At 39.7% G+C, this 19,628-nt stretch overlaps 1 protein-coding gene across 1 annotated transcript; it reads right to left on the bottom strand.

Annotated features, from left to right (window-relative positions):
• Positions 1-10,315: 10,315 nt before the first annotated feature.
• LOC139212976 (glutaredoxin domain-containing cysteine-rich protein 2) lies at positions 10,316-16,459 on the bottom strand. Its single transcript, XM_070843568.1, has 5 exons — positions 16,397-16,459; positions 15,858-16,041; positions 14,597-14,706; positions 12,445-12,672; positions 10,316-10,489 (listed from the first exon to the last, which is right to left on the bottom strand). Exons 1-5 carry the CDS (start codon positions 16,451-16,453, stop codon positions 10,316-10,318), a joined length of 753 nt encoding a protein of 250 aa, XP_070699669.1. The 5' UTR covers positions 16,454-16,459.
• Positions 16,460-19,628: the final 3,169 nt, after the last annotated feature.

Genomic DNA, 19,628 nt, shown 5'->3' with positions numbered 1-19,628 from the left:
GCAGGCACATAGAGATTAGTTTTCCTAAACTTTAAGACTAGAGGGAATTTAAGTGAAAGTGAGCCCTAATTTGCTCCATCAGTCTGTCTCTGTCTCAGCCTTCAGTGGAAATTTCCATCTCAGGCTCATTGTTTACAGTCAAAGATGAGTAGGTTTAGACACGACACATTAGACTGTTAACAAATAGACTGCAAGCGTGGTTAAATATTCATCAGTTGCTGGAACTGTTGGATAACACCACTGGCTTGTCAAAATGGCTACCTGCTTGTTATTTGCTAAATCACCAACATTATAGGCACCCGACAAAATGGAGTGCACAATTGACAATATTGTTTTTTTTTGTCAATAAATGATTCACACCAGACACAAGACATGCCAGGAGAGAAGAATAATATATAAAAAGAGAACTCAATAAAGAACATGGCTTTTGTCCTGCTTCTTCCTTGAGTGACAACTTAAGGTGAGATACTGTTAAAGGGCTATAAAACCATGTTATGAGAAAAAGCAAATAAGAAAAACCACAATTGTCCCAAAGCGGTGATTCCATTCTAAGTACCACAGGCCCACACACTGATTCACACCACACGCTTGTGCCCCCACAGCTCTCAGAAGCTATTCTTATAATGGCAATTGTCATCCAAACTAACCATCCTTCTGTATCAATCAGCCTTTTTCTCGTCATGTAATCTACTGCTGCAGCTGCTTCTACCATCACAGCATCTCTCTCTCTCTCTCTCTGTTTCCATCAGTCTCTTTCACACTGCTTTCAATCCAAGATAGGTTGGAGAGCCGCCCAACAGGGTGTAAATTGATGCCTCACCCCATCTCCTTTGCTGATTGGACTCCAGCTCTTCAAAGATGAGCACCTTCCTAGCAGCTTGGCTGGGGCTGCCAAGGCTGGTGTGGTGGGATTATGGTGATTATTCTGTGGCTCTGGCAGCCGGTCGCAACCGATAGCCTGGTTGACTCACCGCCTCGCAGCCAGAAACGTAGCTGCCTTTAAGGAATTGTTCCATTTTACTTTTTTTTTTTAGTTAGAAAAGGACAAAAGTCAAAGTAATTTGGGAATTCACGTTATTTGCAATAATTCATCATTTCACTCTTAAAAATGCTGCGAGCGAGCAGGCAGCATTTGTTCTCACATTGTCTTGGTTTATATGACTTCAGGTTGGAGGAGGACGCAATGCATCCTCAGGGACACACTTTATTGTTTGGTCAAAGTAATCCTGGCTTGTCAGTTATATGTGGTCTCGCTTTCACTGTCATCAGATTTCTATACAAGCATATATTGACGAGAAAGGATAGGATAGATAGGAACATAAAAATAAATGGCCTAACAATTGTCTTTGTCTGACCTGTTGTTACCATCTTTAATACTGTTCCTGCGACATTTACATTGAATGTAAAACTGAGCCGTTATTTACACTGACCTATGCAGCTTGCTGCATCTATAAAGTAGCTTGATTAACAAAGGAAGGTTTTTCAGCCTATTGTATTTGTTTGTTAGTGGTCAGAGGTTCATACTCTCCACATAGCACAGGGGTCCAAAGAGCTTATATTTATTCTAGTATGAAATATTATTCACGTAAGAACGCTGAGTTGCCCTCAGCTAAAGATGTGGCCATCGATTTATAAAGCTCTTATATATATTTGAACGCATGCAGTACAGTACATTATATAAATGAATTTAAGTGGATCTCATATCCATATCCTTTGCTATTGATTTGATTCAAAATAGTTTAAATTCTTAATGTTAAGAGGGCTATTCACGGTTACGACGGATGCATTACCATCTCTGCAAGGATAAAATGTTCTGCAAATAAAAACTTCTTGAGTAGAGGCTCTTCAGAACAGGAAGGAGCCGTGGATTGTATCTTTCTTCACAGTAGCATGCAAAAGGATTTCATTTCTGGCGTGCTGCACATTTCTAACCACAATAATTGCATTGTAAGGAACATTGTAAGTGAATGCTGTGAAAGAAACAGCAGTGTGGAAGCTTCAGTCGCTCTCAACCTACAGCGGTGGCACTGAGGCAATACCTTTAGGTTTGGAAGTAAAGGAGAAGCAGGGCAGAGTCACGAGGACAGGAAAGGACACTGTTCACTGAATAATATTCATATACACATATGTTACTCAGATGATTTGTAGCTTTATTCCTGAAAAAGGCAAAAAGTCAGTAATTCTGATTGATCGAACAGAAAAAAACAAAAGTGCCCATACAAAACAACATTTAAACAGATAAACCTGCAGATCTGCAAATGAAAGAGAATTTGTGGTCAACATAGGAAGAGATGAAATTGTGTAGTAGGCAGAAAGAAACAAGCAGGTAATAGACAACTTAACTACAAGCAGCAGGAATATCAAACAAGCAGAAATACAGTATCACAGAGGAGAACAACAAAGACGGAAAAATGTTTTTATCAGTCATCAGTCAGACCAGCTAAGGAACAGCAGCCTTCATATTTACACTGTGCGAGACAGATGGTGGTGGAAGCTCATATAATCAGCAGAGAGTTGATAAAACAAATGCAAAATCTGCTCAGAGACGGAGTTGCTGAGATGATTACCAATGAAGCATTGCAGAAACTCTGATAGAGCGCTGCAGCCACATAAACCCTCTGTGGATCGACTTCAGCTGACACCCAAACACACATTCGCAGTCAAACAAATCACCCATCACACACATTGAAGACAATGTCTGTATAATCTGACCAGCGCTAACTCTCTCATGCAGTGTGACACCACCCTGCTGGTAATGATTTGCTGCTACCTGCTGCACACTCGCTCATTTCTCCCTCCACCCATTCTTATTGCCACTCTCAGTGCTCATATCTCTCTCCTTGTGCATTTTCTATACCCCATATCTCACTGTTATGTGTCTTTCGGGTTCTGTTCTGCACAGTCCTGTGCGAGTTTTTGCTCTCCCCGCTGAATCGTACACTGCTGCTTAGATTCACTGAGAAGCACCCTCAGGAGCGGAGCCTATTTTGCCAAATAAAAGTGTCTAACCATTTATGAGATGAATAGTCCTCTTCCCACTGGCAGAATAACAAATATGCAAGAGAATGCCATATTTTTCTTCCTTTAAGGCAGAGATAACTCAGAGGTTTTAAGATTTCAATCTACAAGTCATTAACAAGTCCAACAGGAATTAAAGTCTCTGTAGACTTCTGAATAATGATCGGTGAATTATAGTTTTTTCAATTATAGCACAGTCAAAACTCTGACATTTGTGAGTGAGTCTGAGCCGGTGGTGTTTTCACCTTATAAACAGAAGGGAATAAAGAGGAATAAAATGGAGCTCTATGCATTTCAATGCAGCTACACTACTTTGACCAATAACACTGTTTACATACTTAAAGAGTTTCCAGTTTCTTGGTGGACGAACTTGTAAGTCTCTAAATTCCACCAACCACTTGGGAGGCATTTTTGTTTTTGCTTAGATTGATTTTGCTTAGACATCCATTTTGACTGATAAATATTCAGCATGTGATGAAATTTTTGCATTTGTTTCACGCTGCTGAATGAAGCAAGTTCTGTCTGAGACTGTGATTATATTGGTCTGTGTTTGCTTGGGGGAGACATTTTGCTGTCTGGCCTTTTAAACCCAAAACGATTAAACTTGCCCTTTTGGATTCAGGACACACTGCATGTTTTAGCTGCTTTTTTCCCCTTCTTTTCGCCTGCACCATAAAACACAGTTTCTGGAATTTTTAATCAAATAATAGCTGTGAAATTAGTTGGTAACATATGCAAATGCTAACATAGGAATATGTTGATGGTCTGAACAGCAGCCTTGAGGATCTGCTTTGTGCGCTCAGTTGATACAGAGTTGAGTTTATGGACTTTATTTTCCATTTAGGAAAAAAAAAAAAAATCCTTGTAGTGGTGAGCTGTGCAGCAGCAGTAGCAGAATGTACAACATGGCGGTAATGAAAATTCACTTGAGAATGATTTAGGAGGGAAAATATGCAAATTATTACATTACACTGAACACAGCATTTCAGGTAACTGTTTTTAATTTGACAGACGTGGCGGCATGGTCAGTCTTAAAACCACTCTGTCTAGGGTTTTATGTGATTATTGCAACTCTCAAAATAGGTTTAATAAAAAAGTTTAATCAAATCAGATCCCAGTGTCAGCCACTGTCTACATACTACAACATACTACCACATGGAGACACCAAAGCAGGACAAACAAGACGAAATAAGTTGGTTGTTACTGCCTTTGTAAACGACCCATATGCTTAGAAAAAGATTGGGTGACACTTTAGATGACAGCATGCAACATTTAGCTTAATATCTCCTTAGTACTGTGGTAGTTCTGTGGTTATTATCTAATTACTGGGTACCTATTCTATTACAATTACAGGGTGCTGTATGACCATAAAAGTGAGCAAAAATCTGGATGTTTGATGGAAAATGAAGTGACGACTCCTACATCGCTTAATAAATCTGACCTGTGCCTCCTTTCATCACAGGAGGATGAAAGTACAAATACAAATACAACAAGATAAAACAAAATCTATGAGGAAAAACACAAAATACTGTGCGTACGTGATTGGTATACTCTTCTGAAAGCAAAAGTCTTCCGTCATGAAAATGAACACGGAATCTGCCATTCAAACCTCCAGTGTGGGAATTAGATTCAGCAAAAGAATCTTTGAGCGAGGCGGAAAAGTGACAGAGAGACTTTAATTTGTTCTGTAACTTCCTGGATCTCTCTCCCTCTCTCTCAGCATGAGCAGGTGTGCAGGCCGGGAATGGATAGATTCATTAGAAGTTTGTTGAAAAACTTGGAGGAATCCAGGCATGTAATTTGAAAGATTCGTCACAGTTTTAGTGTCTCTTTGACAGCGCAGACTAGGAATGCTCTTACTATTCAGGATGTTTCCATGTAGGCTTCTCTTGATGGCAGTAGCGCACTGTGATAAGGAAGGTTAATTTAACATGACACAAACTTTAGAGGGATTGCTTTATAAATTCAATTTTAAGAAACTTTCACCCAGAGACAACAGGACACATGATGTCAAAGTGTTATACAAACACAGTGATATTTGATAGTGTAGTCTCGTGTACTAATACAAGGTGGACCCCAGCATTCATAATACATGAAGTAAAATTATACCACAAGGTAGAAAACCCAACACCCCAGAGGAAGATAACATGAAGACAGAACTCATGTCTCCTCTTACATCATGGAAGTGCTTCCTCTGTGCGTATGAGATTTGGTGATCATCAACATAATAAACAGAAAAGTTCTACACAAAATGTTTGTTTTCACATGTCAAATTTGAAAACTACACGTGCTTACGGGGTACGTGAATTAATCATTTCAATGCGATGTTATTAAATTACTGTGGCATTTACTTACTAAGACGCATGTGTGTAACTGATGTTTTAAGGTGTGATGTATTACATTTCACAAGAGAACTGTGTTTTTCTGTATGGAGAGCTCAATCACACGTGACGTGGCTAAAAATTCATTAGTACAGTAACTTTAACTTTATGACCTCATGACATAGGGTTACATAGGGTAATCTCTTTGACTCATCCGTCATTGTTCGTTACATGTGGGAGGTTTACGGTGCATTTGAAGACAAAATGTCTTTGTTGCTCCTCCTTTCCATAGAGAGGTCAGAAGTCAGGGTCTCCCTAATCACTACAACATGATGCTGCTTCAGCCTGAGGGAACAGACGTGTGGTCATCTGTCTGAAGACTTTGGCAATCTAGGAAAATGATCGTATTTAGCCGTTGCTGTCTCTTAAAAATGATCAGCAAACTGTGTATTAACGGCAAGTTATAAGCTCTATAAAGTGGCTCCCTGGTGATTTACACAAGAGAAGATTCATCCATTATAATGACAATTTTTGTTGAGAAACAATGGGAAAGTGATGGAGAGGGAGTGAGTTAACAAGACACAGACAGGAGGGCAGAATGATCACCAGTAACCAAGTAGAGAAAATTAAAGCGCTCGCAGATTTTATGAGGCTCACTACCCCACACTGCAAAATATTCTTGCATGAGAGTTTATGATTAATGTACACAGTCTGCTCGCAGTCTGCTTCCTCTGTCGCATATTACAAATGGGCCATAAGAGATCACAGATATATCTATAAAGCATCATAAATGATGATGCTGCCACCGGGGGATGCGTTTCCCTCTATATTCATAAGAGATTGTTTGCTAGCTGCTGTGATTAAACAGGGCAATGTTTGATCATGGAAATCTCAAATAAATTATCATTTTATGTAATATTCTGCAATATATCACAAGAATAGCACATATAATGGCTCTATACACATATGGGAGTGTCTGTCCTCTCTTGGTGGTACAGTTAATGAAAACCATGGCAGTGAAATAGTCAGTAAAAGTCAGCGAGATCTTTGCTATATCGCTTTGAAGAACCGTAAAACTGTGAGTTGGGTTAAGAGCTCTGTGTTACTGATGGATTTTATAAATGTGTTTTATCGAGCACATTTTGCAGGTGTTTTATAGAAAACAAAGGGTTAAGGACAAGGAAGGGAAAAAGTATCCACAAACTGGATTAGAGTTTCCAAACTTTGTTAGACGGAACAGGTAAGGTTTCATTTTTCATGACATAACCCTGCTGGGACATTATCTTTGAGGAGGTCAAAAAGAGGTTCTCTTCAATGTGAAACCTCCTAGATTTATTTTTTCAGCGTCCTGTCTCCCATCAGAGGATTTTAAAACGATGCCTTTATTATAAACCTCTCTTCCCTGACTTCTTACTGCTACAAGCGTTTTGTTTTAATGTGTTGAAATATTGTGATGTAGCTGGCAAAATCTTACATATCTGTTATTTTGGGGGGATTTTCCCTTTACCATTCAATTTTGGACAACATTCTCATTTTATGCTATATCCCTGATATATTCAAGCATTTTCTTTGCACAAAGTTTTACATTACATACACAATATTGTTTTTCTTATTGAATATGTCACCTAATTTGTACTTAGTTGATTAATTGACCCTAACATCAGCATAATGGACTCAATTACATATGCATTGCACTTTGACATATTTGCCATTTGCCTGATGTGATTAAACATCGTCTGTTCATAATAATAAAGTCTGGATGTCTAATTCAGTTAGCAGATTCTCTTCATCTCTTTTCCATACACAATCTGCTTTTCTGCTCCTGGCCTAAATCTAGGATTGGATGTATACACGACTACCTCTACAACAAAGTGTGTGATCTTCATGCTCCGGTGATTATCTCATCATATTTGTCTGAACTCTCCGACAAACTCGCAGTATTTAGTGTAACACTAGTGTGTTTTTACCTGCTCCCTTATCACTTCAGGTCTTGCGAGACAGAGGAGGCCAAAAATAGGTTTGTGATTTTCCATCTTTTTGGCTCTCTTGTGGAATACTGATCTGAAATGACAAAGTTGAAAAGCTCAGTTTTTACCATCAGTATGGGTGGCAGATTTTTTAGCAGACCAGTTAGAGAGGGAGAAAGAGACTGGAATGGAAAAGAGGGAGACTCAGAGATTCAGCTTCCTCCTCTCATCCCAGAAATAGCAGGCATTTGATTGCTGATGGGGCTCTTGGCCAGTCTGCCCATGATAAGCCCTATAATCTGGTCTTTAACAGAGTGTGAGGCTATCCAACATAATAAGACAAAATAATGGAAATGCCAGCACAAAGATAGGTATAGGATCAGGTATAGTGGTATGTAATGGTCTTGGGATGCTTGTTAGGGTGTGCTTTTGGGCCACCGACACCTTAGGGAACGTGGTCAGTACTTTCCACTACTAACGCTGATTTTGATTGATCATCTCTGCCTTGAAGCATAAAGTTAGTGGTGGAAAAATGCCATTTCAGCAGCCACTGCAAAATATTCTATGGCTCAGTGCAGTTCATATCTGGTTACGGAGCAGCTAGGCATATTAGAAGGGTACATTCTTTTATATTGTTATTACTATATTGTTTTGAAAAAGGAAGACAGTCTGTGTGGGTATTGTTGCTATCTAATGTTTGAAGCAGACGGGGAGAATTTATGTTAGCTTGTAATGGGTTATTGTAATCCTGGAAGATGCTTGCCACTGACAAAATGCATAATTCCATGAAGGTGATCACTCAGAGCTGACAATAGCAGTATGAAAGCTATTACCATTATAACCTTTTGCTATTGAGGCTGTATTGTTTAATGTTCCTTTTCTGGTTTGGTTAAATCACCCTGAAATAGCACAATTCAAAATATTGTGGCTGATTGCAGCTGATTTGAGGTGTAATGACTGAGATGTAATGACTAGGAATTATGCAGCGTGTTGCATTTGACTTTATTGTTGAGTTTAATTTTGTTCATTTGTTTTCAAGCTGGGAGCGCACAAACAAACATTCCTAACCCTCCGTGAAAACACATCTAATGTTTGAGGAATGATTTTCGCACAGTGCAGTCACAGGCGTTGCCTTTAGAATTATGATGCAGCTCCAACTACAGGAAACATTTAGATTAGTCCTGATTACAGCCATAAGAATCAAACATGTTTAGATGTTATTGTGACACTTCGACTGATCAACGGCTCGGTGAAATGCGTGAAAATAGAAGCTGAAGAAAACATACGATGACTGTCGATAGCTTGACCATTTTTACAGACTATATTTGTTACATTTAATCATAAAATATCAGTAGGTGTCAGTGAATATCGGTGGGTGGTTTATTTTTTTGTATTTTAGTATTTGTTGTATAACAAGATATATACTACTTTCAAACAATTGTTGAACACAGTGAAAGAGGAAGCATTATTATTTTAGGTGTTTTATTTCATTCATATACCAAAACTGTGTAGATAAAGCTTTGAAACAAGTTGGAATGGCAACAACCTGAGAATGCAATTATTTATCAAAAAAATCATCGTTATCGTTATCATTTTACCTTTCTGTTGTCATTTATTGAAATGTTCTCCTTTTCTTCTTATATGTATATATATATATATATATAAATATATATATATATATGTGTGTGTGTGTGTGTGTGTGTGTATATATATATATATATATATATATATATATATATATCATTCTTCTAACTCTTTCACACTTAAAAGGTCTTAAAAGATACCCCTGGGATGTAAAAACCTGGGCTCTATTTTGGGTTCAAAGTGACTGGTAGGTACAAAAACATTTTGAATTTGTCCAGTAAATTGCAAAAAGGATCTTATAGGTCTATATCTCTTGGAATCCTCTCTGTAATATTGTCATATATTAATATCTGAATAGCATGTCAATGGCATAAATAAGCACTTTTATTGGAAATACGCTGATCTGCCCTAAAAAAAATGCATTACAACCATTCATACGACTCATTTGCTGCATGTTCTTAGCTGCCACTGGAGCCGATCTTCTGGACTGGTTCCAAAACTTTTTCTACTTACCAGCTGTTTTAAACCCCAAATATGTAAAAATATGGCCCAGTTTTCAAAAAATAGTCATTCTTTTAAGTGACACTCCACCGACAATGAATAATTTTGACTTTAAAAGTGGGTTTACACGTTTGCAGCTGTGGTCAGTTTGAATTTCAAGATGCTGCTTCTGTGTCATCCTATCACAGGGTATTTTGTTGTTACCATTGTTGGGTACAGTGCACTTTAATCGTGGATCAAATTTAATTTATGTAGTTAAAATGTATAAAGCCGTCTCCTTCTGACTGACTCACTCCCATCTCTCACTGTCCGCATTTTCTTTTTTCTTTTTTTTTCTCTTTTCAGCTAAAACCCTTTATCTCCTTGTCTCTCTTTCCCTCAGTTTTGATAAAAAAAAAAAAAAGAAAGCATCAATTATCCTCATACAGTGCATTATGTTGGGATATAAAAAGGTTTCATTCTTTTTAGTGAATAGAGAGTGGAGATGGGAACAGGGCAGCCTTCACAGTAGATGAACTAAAATGCAAAATGTTTGCGTCATTTTAATTAAAATGATAAGTATGTCGCGGAACCCAGTTTTATCAGGAGGAAGGGCAGATGCAAAATAATGTGACAACAAAAAAGTGATTATGTGTTTGTGTTATCGGAAGCCATGTTCACTGCACACAGTAATTGTATTTTATGATTTTGTGCCCGCTGCACAGTCACAATTCCCCTTTCCAATGATGGCTTATGTTTCCTAGTAGTGCTTCGAAACACCCCACCAAGAACATTTTGGATTAGAGCAATATTGCCACTGAGACAATTCTGACAAACCGATAGCACATCGGTATACAGTCACTCGCAGCTACACACTCTCATTCACTCACTCACTCTCTCTCTCTCTCTCTCTCTCTGCCAGACATGGGTGTCAGCCAAACAGTGCTATTTGCTGGAGCAGGACTGGCACCTCTCCAGACCATGGGGGTAGCAGGCTTGGCAACGCAGATCACTGATGGACTCATTGAAGCGGTTCGCCAGCATGGACAGCTTGCTACCGTGACACAGAGAGCAGGGAGCGCAGCCCGATCCGCCACAATGCTGGCAGCTGTCGGCCTCCTGGAGACAGAAGAAACACATTAGAGGAGAGAAGAGGAGGGGAAAGAGGAGGTGAAATGGAGGGACTGTAAGGTTAGGCAAAGGGTAAAAAAGAGGTTGGAATGGGTGAGAAAGGGTTAGGGATAGAGACTGAACTGAAAAGGGAGGTCAGTCAGTGAGGGGAAGCGTTTTTTTCAACCGTATCTAAACAATTGCTGTATACAATGTATTTAAACTTAGTGTCAAATGCATTAATATTTTACATTCAAGCATATTAATAATTTTCTACCCTCCAACTGCTTCACATCTAATTAACCATCAACACCTTTAGCTTAGTCATTAACGGCAAACATTAACACAGCTATCTAGTTTAACTGGCCCGGCTGTTGGCAAACACTTAACAACCTTAACGACATGGAGGATTTTTCCAATATTATTCATCGTTAAATGCCTCTGGTATTAGCTGTGTTGCTGGAAAATGTACAGTCAGCCAGTCAGTTTTACAACCAGCTGGTAATTACTGCAAAATTTACAATAACGAGCAGCTGCTCATGGATAGTCAGCGAAGCGAGGGATGGACAGTAACAGATGTGCAGTAAAGTTACATTTAAATCTTTACAAACTACTGGATTTGTAAATTAGTAGAAAAGAGTTCTCAGTGAAAACTTTGCCCAGTGAGGTTTGATTTTCCAGAATAACCCGGACGTTGTTGTACTAAGCGTTGATGTGCCATAAACCAAATGCAATTCACCTAGGGACCCTTTAGGATTTCCATTAAGAGTCCCAAAGTAAAGTAAAAGACAGAGACAGACCGCTTAGCAATGCATGCTAGAGTGCTTCAGATGAACGCGCTTCATAAATCTAAAAGTGTTTCTCAAATCCTCTTGAACAATTCCTTTCTCAAAGAGTAAAATGGAAAGTGACAGAAATATATTATTGAATTTGGATAATCCTTTTTTTTTTTAAAGAATACTGGCTACAATTGGAATCAGATAATCAGAAACCATTGGCATCCCTCCATTAATAACCCACAAAAGTCATCGCATTGGCGGTTCACAAGGCAGAGCTCCACACAAGCTTTTTCTGGTAATGAACACTGATTCTGGTGGATCTAGGCCTAGTTTAGTCTGTTTAGTTTAGTCTGCATGTATATATTCACCCACTATATTGTGACGATCGGCTGATGTAGGGATAGTGAAATGTAGGTCCGGATTGGGTACACAGTTGCAAAATTTTACACTTACATCTGTGTTAGAAATAGAAAAAAAAAAAAAAAAAAAACAGACAGTGAAAAATTATCTACCTTTGAGTTTGGGCAACAAAGGCAACGATGATAAAGAAAGTAACAAATAGGAGTGAGATTGCCAAATAATGAAAAAAAAAACAGCTGAGAATGAACTTTTATTTTCTAGGGGCAGAGAAAATGAGACAATAACGAGAGAGGTGAGAAAAGAATGGAGGGAGTGAGGGGAAGAGAACAGTAATCAGCCAAGGAGGTGAGAGGGAGGGGATAATAGCGGGCTGGGTATCCTTGCGGGCTGGAAAAGTGGCAGGCAAATGCTGCAAGGGCAGAGTAAAACTGTGGACTCATCAGTATCTGTTCACAGTTGACAGATAACACTAGGACAATGGGACGGTGGTTGTTGCGGTGGGAGGGGGCAACAGGAAAAGAAAAGAAAGGGGACACAAATAAGGTGGCGGTTACAAGGAAACACAGAGGAGATTGCAGAACGAGAATAAACACCCTTCTGTAAGCAGTTAGAAATTACAACAATATTGTTACACAGACAATCCTGCAGTTATTCTCTTGAAAGTGAAGATAAAGTACAGAAAGGATGGCTGAGGACATATGCAGAGAAACAGAGAGGGGGAAAGAGGTGGAGGAGGATGTGGTGAGACAGAGTATCCAACAGACAGAGACGGGGCGATAAAACTCCTGCCTCACCACTGAGAATAATTTGGCCGAGGATCATTACCTTGATCTCTGTGTCACTGATCTGTTTCTCCTCCTTCTCCTGCCCATCCTGTGCACAAAGAGCTTTAGCCCTCCTCCTGCTCCCCCTGTCTCTGGCCTTTGGGTATCCCTCCAGTTCCACGCGGGGCACTGCGTGGTGCCGCAAGGCTTCGGGCTTCCCCTGTGGTGCTCTGATGATGCGCAGATTGCTGGTGTAGATGATTATCTTGCCAAAGTCCAACACAGAGGACTGAGAAAACAGAAAACGTCAGAGAATCAGCAAGCATTATTAACATCTAGTGGCGCCCTGAGATTACATATTTTAATTAGCCTCTGCTCGTGTTAGATATTTAGCACTATTTCTTTCCTGCAACTGTGGGCTTCATGTGTGGCTGGGAGGAGGTTTAATGGATGTAGGCAGCTCGACAGGCATACTCATGCAAAACACTCGTGATTTCCAACTGTGAACTGGTCTACTGAGGCTTCTGGTGGTGGAGAAACTGGACTATGCTGTGATTCCCCTTTAATATATAGACTATATCGAAGCAGTGGACATATATCTGGAAGGTAAACCTTGGATTCTTTCTGCAGGCCAGCAGGGAGCTACTCCACTGACTCCATAGAGAAGTCTGGAAATCTATGAGAAAATTGCCTTAGTTGCTATTTGATTTATTAACATCTTCCTAATGAGTTTATGGTCAACGTTGTTTGTTTCAAGTGTTTTTCAATACAACATGATGATCTTCTTGTAAATGGTTATGGTCCCATTTAGGGTAGAATAGATGATTAAAGCAGGGTAACCAATCAGAGGCGGATCATGCCTAAACCTAACCAATCATAGGCAGGGTCTTTGCAGAATGATCATCACTTTTGGCTCCAAATCCAAGATAGCGAAAGGTCAAAATGCCAAACTAGAATAGCAGTCTACTAGTCTCTTGCAGTTGAGGACAAAGCAGGACACAATAGTTGATGAGCTGATCCATCCAAATTGAGCCAGAATTTGAAAATGAACTGATTTAGGCTGCAGATTGTAAAGCATTTTTCCTCAACACCTAATAGGTGGTTTAGACGCTGAACCTCTAAACTCTATATCATACCTACAGGGCAGCTTTGATGATTGTTACCAATGACTCTGTGATTACTTTGCAAATTCTTGACATTTCTGACTTCCCAATCTCACTTTCTGGCTCTGGGTTTCTGTTTTTAAACTTCTTAAAACGATCAGATAGCTTGAAACATTCAGAAATGAAAATCAGGTAGACATCTTTTCTGTGAATCTCTCGTATAAAACAGAAAGAGAAAGCATTGAAGTCATATAGGAAGGAACTCATTAGACACTCTACAGTAGGGGTGCTCCTCTAGGACCACCGTGCCATCCTTCCAATAAAGCCCTAAAAGGATAAACTGAGCCCAGATTGCTGTTTTCTACTGATAAACGTGATAAATACTGGCCTTGGTCACCAGGGCCAAGCATGCCTTTGTTTAGAGGATAAAAGAATGAACCAGACACTCGACCAGCAGGCAGTGTAGCTGACCTCCCTCTCAGCCTGCTGCAGTAATGAAGCCACTGTCACAGTAGCTGAGTAACAGTGGCTTTTCCCTGTCAGATGAACAATTGTGTTGCTTTAATCGTTGTACAATTTTCATTGAGCAGCATGTCATTGATGCTTTAATTACCCAAGAATTCTTCCCATCTTCTATTTTAAGCCTTGATTGCTTGTTTGGTTCTAAAAATTTATGAATTCACTTTTGAATTATTTTTCATCAGCTGGTAATTGTGTTCATTGTTTATGTTGATGTGTTTGCTTGTCTAGCTTTCTTATCTTTCTTATCCTTTAACCATAACTCTGACACTTTCTAAAAGGACTTCTACATTCAAGATGTAATGTCTTTGTCGTATTACTGAACTGTTGTTTGTTAAGAGACACATTAAGTTGTAACTGTTGCCATGATAAAAATTTTAATTAACATTCAGGAAAACCTTATTATTTCCTTTTTTAGTTAATTTAAGACTCATTTAAAGCTGCAGAGTGAATTAAGACAATTAAGACGAATCTTTGTACTTGACATCCAGACAGAATAAAGTGACACTGCTAGTGGGAAATTAAATCTAAACTGATCTTGATTAATATCAAAATTTAGTAAAATCAAAACCAGTGAGCAGCATCACTTACTGTAGCATCTGCTCCTGCCTCGTCAGTCTGGCCTGCAGCAGGCTTGTAGCTTCCCATTCCTCTGTACACGTTTATTCTCTGGGCAATGAGCCCTGTTGGAGGATAGGCACCTGGGCACAGAATAAAACATGTTGTCAGGATAGAATGGGAACTTGTACCAGAGATTTGAGATGCAAGTCTGGGTTTCATCCACAAACAGCATGTAACTGTTGATGCATGCATTGATACTATTTTTTTGGAAGTCACGGTAGACTCTGAGACAACAACCTGACTAATCAAGTTACCTGTCTTTACGTAACTAAATGTGACCCACCCAGGCCAGTTGTGCCAGCCATATTAGATTTAGCTTACCAAATCCTCTGTCTTCACAATATTACTAGATCTACTGTGTGTCAATTAGTTCCTAGCTTTAGAGGTGATGGTAGGCTGATTTTTTACCTTTGGAGAGAGTCAGGCTTGCTCTTCCCTATTTCATGCTAAGCTAAGCTAAGCACGTGCAGGTGGTAGCTTAAGTTTACCATACAGATATGAGGGTGGTATCAATCATCTCCCATTAACTTCACGATATACATTTACTCTTACAATGTTTTGAGTTTTTAGTGTGTTCTCACCACAGTAGAAACATGTAAAAAGAATTACATTTAAACAAGCATACTAAAAAGAATCAGTATTCATAGTATTTCATCTTTGAGGCTGGTATTATTCCAACGTCACAGTTTGACTGACCTCCTCAGGGCGTACTGCTATAATTTTTTTCAAAGTAACTGCCAAAATAGTGGACTTTAACATTTGCACAGGAATCTGCTAGCATGTTTGACCTCTCCATAAGCAAAACATCATCAACATCATCATTGCACAGGAAGTAGTAGAAGCAGTATAGTAGGTGAGCTATTGAGCCCGTTATTGTGTTGCCTTTGGATATTTTCCATCATCATCATCATCATCATCACAAAGATTGCTGTAACATTTCGTATTTGAGATGTTTGACAGCATACTGACAGTTTTAATGTGTACACACAAATGCAAACACACTGTAAACAGTCACATTACTGTAGTATGAAGGGTAAAACATGCTCAGGCAAACATACCCAAATAATTTCATGGGCTGGAGCACCATATTCAAATGTAATATACAGATCTTGTTGGTCTGCAGGGTTACCAGCTTACATAGTGTATAGTTCACACAAACACACCTCAGGGCACCAATGCATATAAAGTAAGACTCAGTAGCACAGTATATTCCACTGTGATAAAAACCCACCCTGTTGGTCCCCATGACTATCCTCAAACCCGCAGAGCTGCTCCATCTCCAGGTGGCTGGGAGGGATCTTGCGGTGAACGAAGCTGTGTGGGTATTTCTCCTCTGGACTGTCCAGCTCTTGACCGTCCTCATACACGTGCTTCAGCACCCGGCCGCTGTAGGACGATGCCAGCTTGAACCTCACCTGTAGTTTTGTATTGAAGGAGACATGTTTTCGGTTTTACATCTCGAAAAGATCCACTGTCATGTAAGCTACCATATAGCGACTGATTTGCATAGCTTGCTAGCATTGAAAAGAAGGTTCATAAGTAGAAAAAAGTGCTGTTTGATCAAACAAGAGCATTCAAACATTTGCAGCATGTCAAAATACAACCAAACAAAACTAGCTGCGTGGTATTATATAAAGCAACTACATTAAGAATAATTTCAACAGAGAGCTCGGTAATGACCTCAATATGTCTTTTACTCAGCACAGTGCATTTATAAAAGCACTTCACACCCATCCATTTGAAAAGAAAGGGATGCTGTAAACAACTCACCTTTCTGGGCTTGGTGCCTTCATAGCGCTGATCCAGTTTTCTCTGGAGTTCCTCCATGGTGGTTGACTGAGGAGGGGACGCTGAGAGAGTCAGTCCATCCAAGAAGCTCCTTACCTGGGGTGAATCGATGTCAGCTGTAAACCGTGATGCCTGGTGTGATAAAAGATTGCACAGATGGAGGGATGATAGAATGGAGAGATATACAGCTTGATGGAAGCACAGGGTACGAGAGCCTGACTGAAGAGCTGTGTGTAAGGAGTGGGTGGATGACTAAATGAGATAAAGCTCTATCCGAGTGTCCTGCCTCCTGAGTTTGACGGTACCTGATGTTTTAAGGGACCACCTTTCTAGCTCTCTGAGCTAAATTATTTACAGCTAGATCGTGTGTACAAAAGCGTGGTTGAGAAACCAGAAGCTCCGTCATCAAATAATTATGATCACCAGAATAGAAGGCAGTTGGTGCCTATGTGGAGCACTGTGTGTTTGAGCGTGTAGGGAGGAGAAAGAGAGAGTGAGGCTGTGCATGTGCATGTGTGTGTGTGTGTGTGTGAGGGGGAGTTGTCTGATAGTTGTAGGACTGCCTGCCATTGGACTGCAGCCGAGTTCATCACTGTTGAAAAGTAAACGTGACATTTGACGTCATTTGCTGTCAGTGTTACTTCCAAGAAAGATGCCTGTGATTGCTAAGTTTAGAGTTGTATCACAATGAAAAGACACACTTCTTTTAGTGTGTTTTTTTGTTTTGCTTATACATGTGTGTGGCTGAATGTGTGTGGCTGAATGTGTGTTTCTGCGTGTATTGCGTGTGCCTGTGTAAGGCAAGTAGTTCTTAGTTAAGCAATAAAACTTTTGTGCTGTATAGTCTTATTTCATGACTCAGTGCAGCCTAAGTCAGTCTCTGTGAAAGTCTAATCTATAGAGTACCTGTTACAGTAGATCTCAGGTAAATGTAAATTTAGAAATGGAAATTTTTACACACTTGAGACTGACTGAAGTTTTCTCCAACAGACAACCTGTGGGGCCTCATCTAGAATGTAAGAAGACTGTATGTATGACTGAATGTAAACAGATCGTATGAGAAAGTTACTTCAATCCAGACATTAAACTAAGGTGAACCACTTTGTGTAACTTGAATAAAATTCAGCAAGACTGATATTAGCAACATGCTGCCATGGAGGAGGAAGGCGACTATGCTTTAATGCTTTAATATTGCTTTAATATTATAGCAAGGGGAGCATGTTCTCCCATTAGGCCATCCCTCCAGTGAAAAATTAATGAATCGCCTACTGCAGTATGGGCAGTACACACATACAGTACATGCATACACTATGGTGCAGTACAGTAAAAGAACTGTTGATCATTTTAATGGCTCCTCCTGTCCCTTCCACTCAACTCAGTTCCAATGTAAGCAGCAGTCTAATATGAAGCTTCAAGAGTCTAAGTTGGACAAGTCAAATGTGGATCTTCCAACGTTTCTTTTAAGTACCAAATTCCCTCTTTTTGGAACTATCCCTCCACTGCCTCTGTGAATCACTGCAACAGGAATTCTGTACTAAAGAGAGTGTAATACAAGAATGGTTTGATTTCTTAAACTCAGATTAATGAAGTCTTGCACAAGCTCCTTATACGCACACATATAGGACTGCTGACTTAGTCCTCCATCTCTTTCGTTGGAAACTTTAAAAATTTTTAAAAAGAGTTCTCTTTGAAGCCTGTATGGACAAGAAGAATGATCACATTGACTAATAACACTTTCAATGTGCATCTGAGCATGTCAGTGTTGTTTTGAGACAGACTCGAGGAAATGTGGATCTGGCCTCACTCGGAATCATTACCTAAAGCTTCTCTATTGGATTTCTCAGCATCTCAGACCAAAACAAATGTACACCTCACCCGTCTCCCACCCCCCGCTGCCTCCACTGCAGCTGCTCGGCCAAGTCTCTCGTCTGTCCTGTACTGCCTCTCTTAGCTTTCTGCTACCGCATTAGCTCATTACCTCAGTATGTCGCTTGACAGCGGTTCTGACTCATTTTTTGGCTCTGTTTCGGTGCCACGGGTACGCTCGCTGAACGTGTCATGTACTCACACGCACTAACATGCATGCACGGCCATCCCGACGACCAGAACAAAGGACAGACGAGCTCAGATTACAACACACACACAGAGAGGGAGTGTGACTTCATTCTCTGCTTTGGTTACCATAAGTCATTCCACTGTATCTTTACATAGTAAATGTTGTTTAGTGCCATATTTATGTTCTAAATCTTGTATAGATAACCTACAGAAGCAGCTAATAACTGCTATGGTGGCTTTTTTTTTGTGTCAGACGTGCAACAGGCCTTTGTATTCACAGCAGACACTATGACTTGTCATCATAGGAAAAGCACAGGTGTTACTAATAACATTAACAATGGCTGTGTTCCATTCAGATGTCAAAGCAAACGATAACAATGTGACAGGGAGACAGCATGCATAGGACTAGGACGTGAAAGCAGCTAAATGGAGCTCAGCCATCATTCATTTCCTTGTTTATATCTGCTTCGACATATCAGAATATCTTTTGTGAAAAGGCCTATATAATAAGTAGAATCCAATAATTTCCTTTTTTATCTTTCTTTTTTTTGTAACATAAAATAGTTGTTAAATCATTACTGTTAATAAAGCAGTAAATGCTGGTAAACTGTTGCCAAGTGGATTCAACAACTATCAGCATCTGTACGCAGTGTTTGAAGCAGGACAATGCCAACAAAGTGTCTCTGCCAAACCCTAATAGAGCCCACAAGTGGCAAATATTGGGTGACACTGGCTATCTACATTCCAATTAAGCAATTATGGTCTAATCATGGGCCTTTGGTAAGCAATTGTTTTCCTTTTAATGCTCTTATCATATAAAAGTATCCCTCACATCACTAATTGTGCTCTATGTCATTTCCAGAGTTGGCCTGTCTGACTCATATTAGGGCTAATAGGGTATGATTCATGCTGTCAGCATCCTTTTGAGCATTATTTTATCATCAGTTCCGAGGCTAATTTAAGATTTCAGTCACATCCATTAGTGTCAGTGCTGATGTTGTATTCTGCATCCCCTCGTACTGAGTCAATGTGAGGTCACACCCTGGCAACATGTACTGGACTTTAGCGTGTGTGTGTGTGTGTGTGTGTGCCTGTCAGATACTGTTTGCAGCTGCTATGTGTTTGTGAGCGCCTGTGTAAATACGTACGTAACGTGCAA

The sequence above is a fragment of the Pempheris klunzingeri genome, chromosome 14 (genome assembly GCF_042242105.1).
Source record: "Pempheris klunzingeri isolate RE-2024b chromosome 14, fPemKlu1.hap1, whole genome shotgun sequence".
Taxonomy (NCBI): domain Eukaryota; kingdom Metazoa; phylum Chordata; class Actinopteri; order Acropomatiformes; family Pempheridae; genus Pempheris; species Pempheris klunzingeri.
Note: the sequence above shows the minus strand (reverse complement) of the source record. Positions and strands in the feature narration are given on the sequence as shown.

Excerpts from the sequence above, each read along its gene's own strand:
- LOC139212976 (XM_070843568.1), bottom strand. The coding sequence starts at position 16,453 with ATGGAGGAACTCCAGAGAAAACTGGATCAGCGCTATGAAGGCACCAAG. Across the intron at positions 14,707-15,857 it reads TAGTCATGGGGACCAACAGG|GTGCCTATCCTCCAACAGGG; the intron begins GTGGGTTTTTAT and ends TTCTGTGCCCAG. Across the intron at positions 10,490-12,444 it reads TCAGTGACACAGAGATCAAG|GAGGCCGACAGCTGCCAGCA; the intron begins GTAATGATCCTC and ends TTCTGTCTCCAG.